At 46.8% G+C, this 8,325-nt stretch overlaps 1 protein-coding gene across 1 annotated transcript; it reads right to left on the bottom strand.

Annotated features, from left to right (window-relative positions):
- Positions 1–690: 690 nt before the first annotated feature.
- LOC128713643 (troponin C) lies at positions 691–6,790 on the bottom strand. Its single transcript, XM_053808506.1, has 4 exons — positions 6,776–6,790; positions 3,574–3,887; positions 795–904; positions 691–719 (listed from the first exon to the last, which is right to left on the bottom strand). The coding sequence occupies exons 1-4, from the start codon at positions 6,788–6,790 to the stop codon at positions 691–693; spliced, it is 468 nt and encodes a 155-aa protein (XP_053664481.1).
- Between the last annotated feature and the right edge of the window lie 1,535 nt (positions 6,791–8,325).

Genomic DNA, 8,325 nt, shown 5'->3' with positions numbered 1-8,325 from the left:
ATATTCACGAGTGAGCACCAGAGGACACAATGGGATTATGGAAATCCTCACTAGGGGAACGGCAAAGGAGGAAGAAAACACGGAACAGTACGGAAGCGGATTGTTTGTGAAATGCTTTTTGATTGGGCAGAGCTTTCACTTGTTTTCGTTTGCAAAACAGACGCTATTCCTTCTACCGCTTTTGCGCTTTGATCGGGTTAATATCGGGTTTTGATGAATATAGGTAAGTGTGGTTGGATTGTCTGTGCTTTGTTTTCCCTGCTTGCGTTGTTTATGCCCCTTTGTGAAATGGTTGAACACCTAAGGGTGGGTGAATGAATGGGACAAAAACGACTTCCCCTTCTCAGCACGCTTATTAAAGTATAATTTCAAACGAATGCAACATGTTTTTTCGGCGTAGTTTTGTTTATCGGCTGCTGCCTGCCGTTTTTATGTATAAGAAGACACTTGCATATTCACATAGATAGTTGGAGCCGCATACAGAGAGTGATTTAGTAACAGCTATTCAAAAATACATCCAACGTGATGTGGGCAAACGTGGCAATGACTAGTCCGCTGGTGGCATCCTACGATTTCGCTTCTCGTTGACCGGACCGTGACAGGGATATACGATTGGAAAGAAGTACGGTGACTGGAAAATTAGCGGGTGTGTGTGTGTGTGCGTGTATTATGGTTGGCATCGAGTAGCGCTTATTCGCCCGTCATCATCTCCATGAACTCTGCAAATGAGCGGAAGGAAACCGGGAACTCGGATTAATACATGCGTTTTTCGGTTGGCATCAGTATTGTCTTACCATCGAAATCTACCGTTCCGGAACCGTCCGTATCGATTTCCCCAATGATGCCGTCCAGATCTTCGTTGGACAGTTTATCGTCGAGTGCCTTCAGAATTTCCTTCAGCGTGCTGTGTAGGGAGAAAAACAAATTCAAGAGCTCAGTAAAAAAAACATTCACGTGAAATATTCTCATCTGATGTGGAAAAATGTCAGTGTGCTTTCTTGTACGGATGCTTCACTTTCAATTCGCTGCCCATTTCCACGCGGAATGGTTGCTGGTCGTCCTTGAACGGAAGCGTTTCACGCCAAGCGTAACATCGATTCATCTTGCTGGCGGAATGAAGGGTCCAGCAGCAAGCGAGAGACGTAAAAAAAAAGAGGAAAACAAACCGGTACCAGGTACGGCACATAACTTATAACACATCTAGAGCATTTATAATTCAAGCAGCAGCTACACTGCACCATGACTTTTCACCGTTGGCAGCTGCCAGCAAGAAGACGTTGGTTCCGAAATCAAGGACCATTATGCTACTCCCCGCCATGAATGGTACCGTGCTTCCCTCCCGAAGACATTGAAGATGAAGAAAAAGAGCAACCAGCTCCCGCCTCGGTTGCGCATCGTCGGTGATGATGATATTTATGCTATCCGTCCGCTTTTTTCCACCTTGCTACGCACCGTGGGATATTATGTGTAATTCCTGTGCCGAGCAAACGTGGCTTGACCCGTAACGAATGTGAAACGATGGACTCGGCGGCCATGCAACGGACGTGCAGCTGGTGTACGGCAACACACAGCACTGCCGCAACCAAATGGAGGCGCCCGGTGCTTTGTAAGGAAAGATTGGCTGCGTACTGTACCGTTCCCGGTCGCTACTCGCTTGACGCACCCACCCAACGTGATGAGCGTGTGGCGGGGGTCGTGCGAGGTCGTTTTGTTTATTCGCACTACGGAACGGAACGGAAGCGCAGGTTCCAGGTTCCAGGTGACGCGGTGGATTAAGTGGATTTCCGCAGATGAAAAGCAGATGGAAACGTGCGTAGGCCGATCATTGGACAAACCATTGGAATGCGGCATCTGCAGTGTTTCTCCCCCACCGTCCACCTCGTCATTCATCACCCGACGGAGGGGGTGTTGAAAATTTCGAAATATTTTGTCAGCGATGCAAAATTAACTTCCCACTCCGGGCGACTGGGTGTGTTCCCGGGCATAATCTGCTTCGGTCTGGTTGGTTGGAAACGATGAAAATATGATACTCAAATGAGCGTCCGTCGAAAACGTGTTATTTATTGCATTTGTTATATTTTTACCTTTCCTTTTTTAAAAAAAACTCGGGTTCCCCTGTCGCTGTATCGTTGTCGAATGAGAGACACGAAGTTTATTGAGCTCTCGGTGGATTTAAAGCGTTTCCGGTCGGACGGTGCTCGAAGCGTGGCGGCAGAGCAGAAAAAAACCCTGAGCCACAAGCAAGCATACATATGGTGGCAATAAATTTTCACCAAACCACAAACGCAACGGCAACGGAACCAGGCGAGAGCTAGGTGTGTGTGTGCGTGTGCAAACTACTTTTCACCAGTAATTAGTTTTTCACCATCGGGCGAGCGTATTTTATGGGAATCGGTCGGAAATGCCCGTTGGCAGTAAAAATGCGAGCTCCTTTCGCACCGCTTTCCCAACCCCGGTCTTGGGCAGTGTGGTTCGCATCGCATGGAGATAGTGTTCGAGAGATTGACTCGACGAGGTGTGAACAAATTTTGACCACCATCGTGTGGAGTTGACGCCATTTTGTGGTAGAATTAAACCATACGTTAATCGACGAAATAAAACGCGATGGATATTGATCTAACTAGCCAAGTATTTGGGAGAAATGTCTGCCAAGGTTCCGCAAAGACTTAGAGGGGTTTGGACACAATCCGACTGGATTTGAGGTTTTACAATCGCCATCGACCATAAAAATCAGAACTCTAATGCAATTCGAGCCTTTGCTGTGGGATCTTGATTTCGAATGTGAAAGAGGCCAAAAGTACTCTTCCGATTGTGGCCGTAAACCCCTCTTCGGAATGAAATGGAAATAACCCCAAAATAATAAAAATAAAGAGTTTTTTGCTAAGCTTCTTGGAAAATGTGTTCTTGTGATCCCAAAAGCGACCGGACACACACTAGTCGTCTTGTTGGCATTGTCGTCACGCGTCGTTCGAGGATAAGCCGCATTTGAGCGCCGTACCACTTCCGGTAACCATTCGCCGAGAGCGGTATATCTTTCCACCATGAATAAAGCAACGAAAATTTGTGGTCGTTAAATGTTTGTGCTCACACGGTGGCTTCGTTTTCGCTTCATACATACACTTCTGTTCACACGGATAACATGTCGAACGTCTGGAGCGTTCGCCAAGAGGTCACCGAGCATAATTTCTTCACGGCTAGCCATATCAGTGGCAATGGAGGAAACCAAATCCCGCCAGCGACTATTTCAACGCTTGGTTGGTTGGGGTTTTTTTGGGGTGAAAAGTAAAAATAATGACACTATCGTACACGGTAAACAGCGATAAATCAAGCGTGCGGCTCGTCGGAACTTGCCAAAACCGATGCCCGGTAACCGTGTAGCATGAACGGGCGATAAATTAAAGGCTTATTTGACGTACACGTGCAACTGAACGGGTCGGGGAATAAGAAGGGAACGAACGCGGGTGGTAACAGTTGGACATGAAACGGAACTGTGTCTTGGTGTGTGTTAGTGTGGTGAAGGAGGACTTGTCACGCTATCGACAACGCCACCCTGGAAGGCTTGCCGTGTGTTACCTAGTGGTGATGTAGCCGTTACCCTCACGGTCATACAACCGGAAGGCTTCCTTCAGCTCCTGCTGCATCGCCTCCGCATCTTCCTCCTCCTGCAGGAAGTTGGAGGCAATGTTGGCGAACCCGTCGAAGTTAACGCGGCCCGTACTTTCCGGGTCCTCCTCATCGATCAGATCCTGCAGCTCGCCCTCGTCGAACAGCTGGCCCATCGTGTTGAGAATCGTCGAGATCTTGATCGTCTCGATGAAGCCGGTTTTCGCCGTGTCAAACATCTGGAATGCTTTGCGCATGATCAGCATTCTCTGTTCCTCATCATCCTGCAACGGGAAGTGAGTGACAAATGAATAATACGTTAGTGTTTGGATTATTATTTCAATGCGTGATAGTAGCCGTTTCCCTTGCACTTCCAACTGACAGCTGTCAAAGTGACAGCTAGCGATTGCAGTTGGTAGACGAGAAGCAATAGTACACGGCTTACTTAAACACTAATCAACGACCTTGTTCACTGCAACTAATTGCGTTTCGTGTAGTAATACTTTGTTGCCTCACGTAGCAAAATTGAACCGAACGCTTTGCCGTACTTCATAATCCCGCCATGTTTGTACGACATTTCCGATCGGTAAACTAACTGCACTGTCCCACCCAGCAGCGCTGTCCTCTGCATCGTCTCAACTCTGCCACGTTCGCATAAACAGGTGTCGATCAAACTGTCCATTGCCACCGGTATGCCGCTCTTGAAGCATTTTGAATTACCCTGCGCTGTTCGTTTCAATTGGACACTTCAACGAACCCCGGGGGCAACCCGGGCAGAGGGTTGAAAGCGGAAACATTCATCCACCACTCAAATGGGCTGTGAAATCGAAACCCCTTTTGCTGAGCGTCTGAAACCGTATCTCGTCCTCTTCCATTTTCCGCTAAATGCCGGATGTCGTGTTGCTTCGTGCTGTTTTTGTTGCTTTCCATTTGGCCATCGTAATGGCATTCCGTTTGGGTCATTTTTGTGCCGACTTTAATCGTTTTCACAACCGATGCTCGGAATCAAAGGAAGGTAAAGACACGCCAGCCACTGCAAATGGCGAACCCGAGTCGCGATTCCGTTATAAATATTAATGGAGAGGAATTTTTAGTGTTTGACTGGTGAAACGGCACCAACTGGCACGATGGCCGTAGCAACATTTCCCCGTTACTGAGCAACTCCCCCTCTCCGAGCGCCCCCTCCTATGTTGCCAGCATTAATCATTTTCTTCTCCAATTCACCTTCACAGATTTCTTCCTCGGCCTGCTTCTCGTGGGGAAAAACATAAGACAGACCATTTGGCAACGGTAAGGGCCAAATCGGCTCGGTGGAATTCTGGCGCGCGGCCAACACGGTCGCTCACGATGGTCAAGCACTATCCGCTACGGACCCTGATGTAATTATTAACGATTGATTCATGATCATCGCGCGGTGACACGATCGCCCAGGGACCCCCACGACCATCTCGTGTTACGCTTATTTACTTTTTTTCCCCCACCGCGAACGAAAACGTCCCTACTGAAAATGAAGGGTGGAAAAACTTGCGTTAAAAATATATCTCCCATCTACGCCAAATGGGGGTGGGAGCTAAGCTCGCAGGAAATGATCCGTGGCGTGGTTCGTGGTTTTTTGATCTTCGAGGGCGCGGTTTGGATTTTTGATTGACACACTCCACTGCCGCGTGTTCCCCGGTTTTGCATCCTCGCTTATTCTGCGGGGGTTTTTTTGTCACTATTATTTCACGACCCGGTTAAGTTGAGTGCTCGCTGACCGCGAAAAATTTATCCTGCGGCACTGTTCGCTATGATTTATTGGTTTTTGGTGGCGGCCGCACATTGCATCAATCGACCGAACCGAAACAGCAGCTGTCAGGGAGCATTCTACTTGTCACAATAAACAATAGAATCCGGTTGCGTGTGACAGAGGGAGCGAAAGGGGGATAGCGTGAGAGAAAGAGAGAGAGAGAGTTATGGATGATGTAGTGCATGCGGCACAGACAAACACATTGTCGGAAACATGATAGGAACATGCATTCCGGAGCAAAATTGATGTTGTTGATATGGGCCGCTTTGTTTTTGTTATGTGTCCAATTTTTCGACTCTAATGCATAAACACAATTAGAAGTAAATTTACGTTACCGTGGAGATCGAGGGCGGTTTCATAGGAGCTTCTCTGTGTTGGCGTATTAAATTACTTTGCAGAAATATTTAGCGGAAAAGTATTATGAACGACTAGAACGAAATACTTGGAACTGCTCTATTCGACGCATATTTTAATATCATGTGTACTTATAATTTATTGTACTGCGAGCAACATCAACAACAGCAAAATTCCAAAATGTTAGACTGCTGGATATTCTAGAATAGAATTATGTTAAGCATCAAGGCGTATTGAAATTTCATTTGAAATTCATATTTAGCTGATCTGTCCCATAAATGCATCACTTTTTGCCTGGTTTACCAATAAACATTCATCGTAATTTTAATTGCTCTTTACACACGGACAAACAGTACGATGGCCGTTATTCTCGTTACTTCATCATCAACGCAAAGCGCCCTGAACCGTAGAGAACTTCATGGGAATTAGCAGCCAGAAAAAATGGAAAACCAGAACGTTGATTTATGTTTTACCCTCCGGATAAAATAACGATGCAAAACATCAAACGACCACCCCGTCAGCCAACAAATCGATTTCAACAATATTTTAATAACATTTTTGCGGTGCGTGTTTGTACGGGGCGTGTTTGACTGTGTTTCGTTCGTACTAATTGAGTTGAAGTTGAAAGTAGTTTGCCCCCAGGGAAAGGAAATTCCGTCTCTTTCGTCACTGGACACTAATTAAGTGATGCTCGTCCCGCACCACGATGTGACACACTGTCGCCAACTCCTGCAAACGGTCGGTCCATTTGGAAAGTGCAGGAAAAATCGGCCCGCTGACAGATGGAAATGTGTCACGCTGTCCGCTCCATTAGAGCAGAATCGATCGTGCCACTTTCCGTTGGGGAAGGTTTGCCGGCTTTGGGCGGAAGAATTTGTGCAGCGGTTTGCTGATTTCGTACGAAACAGAAACCGAATATCCTGTCGCAGGCAGGCAGCCTGGCACTGTACACTAATTGGAATTGGCCGCCTACTACGGCAGTATGCACACGCTGTAAATTAAAAGGACGCCAGGGCTGTCGATTTAACTCACAAAATAGTCCGACATCTTGATGCTCCAGACGTTTGTTTTGGGGTGGAAATGTATCGCGCACACGGACACTACTTGAACGGCAGCAGCAACTTCCGGCAGCTGTGCAAACTGCAGCAGGGTCACACTTTACGGTTGAAGCACCAGCGAACCAAACAGCGACTGGCCGTGAATTGCGATCAGCACCTGCAGGCACCCGATGCACCGATCGATTGTGGTCCGATCGAATTAAGCACCGCCACACCGAAGTGTTGGCAAATGGTGCCGAAACAAAGATGTCGTCCTGGTCGGCTGCAAGAACCCCCCCCAGGCCTGCATCAGGGCGTGAGGTGTGCAAGTGTCTCTCACGCTTGTCAGCCTCTCTTGATCGAACCGCAGGGTGGTTGCTCGATTTTTGGGGTCCGCAAATGGGAAGGGGTAGCCATTACAGTGCCACGGCCATCTTCGATTGAGATCCAATCATCAAACGCAATCGCCCCTGGCAACGGGCGTGTGTGTGTATGTGCACATCTCCTAGTAGATGTAGTTTCGTAACGGACATCACGGAAACGTTTTTCGGCAGACAGCTCAGCTCCGTTGGAAATGGGAAATGAGAAGTTAAGTTTTATTTATTTACACCTGCATCTGCTTTCCTAGAGCGATGGGGATGAGATCAGGCCGGGAAGAAAAGGGGCCGGGGTGAGATAAACCATTCCACTCCGGTCTCGAAACCGACGCGTCATGTCGTTGTACTGCTCACTTAGGTGGTTAAAATGATGGACCTTGTTACGATTTTTTTTTTGTATTCCAAATGGCCAGCAAAACCTGGGCTTTGCAGGTGATCGTGCAAGACCGATCAGTGTGGATAATTTATCCACTTAAAAATGGACATTATTTCATGTGCGGGGTGTTTTTTTTCACGGTGGAAAGTTTGTTTTCCCTTTACGCTTATCTTTCTGTTCTGCTCCCACACACCTTGGTATGTACGGCGCTGGTTCGGTGCTAATGCATATAATTGCTCCGAGCGGGTTGGTAATGTGCTGCTGGTGCGTTAAAGAGACGTTAAAGGGAACCGTGCTAAATAAAGCCACGGCAAGATGGATTAAAAATAGCGACTCATTAATAAATCTACTCGAGCAGCCGTGCAAAAAAAAAACACTTACTTAAATAGGAGGAAAAAGGGCGACAGACAAAAGGGAACAAAGATATCCATGGAGTAATAATGTGATTTTGTTCGTTTTGCTTGATTGAGTTGTTTCAGTTAATTTCAATGTCATACTACTCAACTTCTAGGGTTCGAACTAGGGTTCGGTCAATGAAATGATTAATATCAAATCACTTACCATATCGGCTATAATGTCTACTACTTGTTCGATAGTAAATAATCGGAATAGAGCGAGAAGAGCCTAGCAGCTCATATTTATGTTTCTCAGATAAGAAATTCCACAAGAATCCAGGATGGGAATCGCCATCAAGCTAAAATTATACCTTGCTCATTAAAAACTAGCTCCTCCGTTTATATTGATTAACCAAGATCAAAGTTCGCACACGCAGGAAAACCCTCCTGTTCCTCT

The sequence above is a fragment of the Anopheles marshallii genome, chromosome 3, assembly GCF_943734725.1.
Source record: "Anopheles marshallii chromosome 3, idAnoMarsDA_429_01, whole genome shotgun sequence".
NCBI lineage: Eukaryota > Metazoa > Arthropoda > Insecta > Diptera > Culicidae > Anopheles > Anopheles marshallii.
This window is presented reverse-complemented; position numbering and strand designations above follow the sequence as displayed.

Excerpts from the sequence above, each read along its gene's own strand:
- LOC128713643 (XM_053808506.1), bottom strand. Across the intron at positions 905-3,573 it reads AACGGCTACATCACCACTAG|CACGCTGAAGGAAATTCTGA; the intron begins GTAACACACGGC and ends CTCCCTACACAG. Across the intron at positions 720-794 it reads CGGAACGGTAGATTTCGATG|AGTTCATGGAGATGATGACG; the intron begins GTAAGACAATAC and ends GCTCATTTGCAG.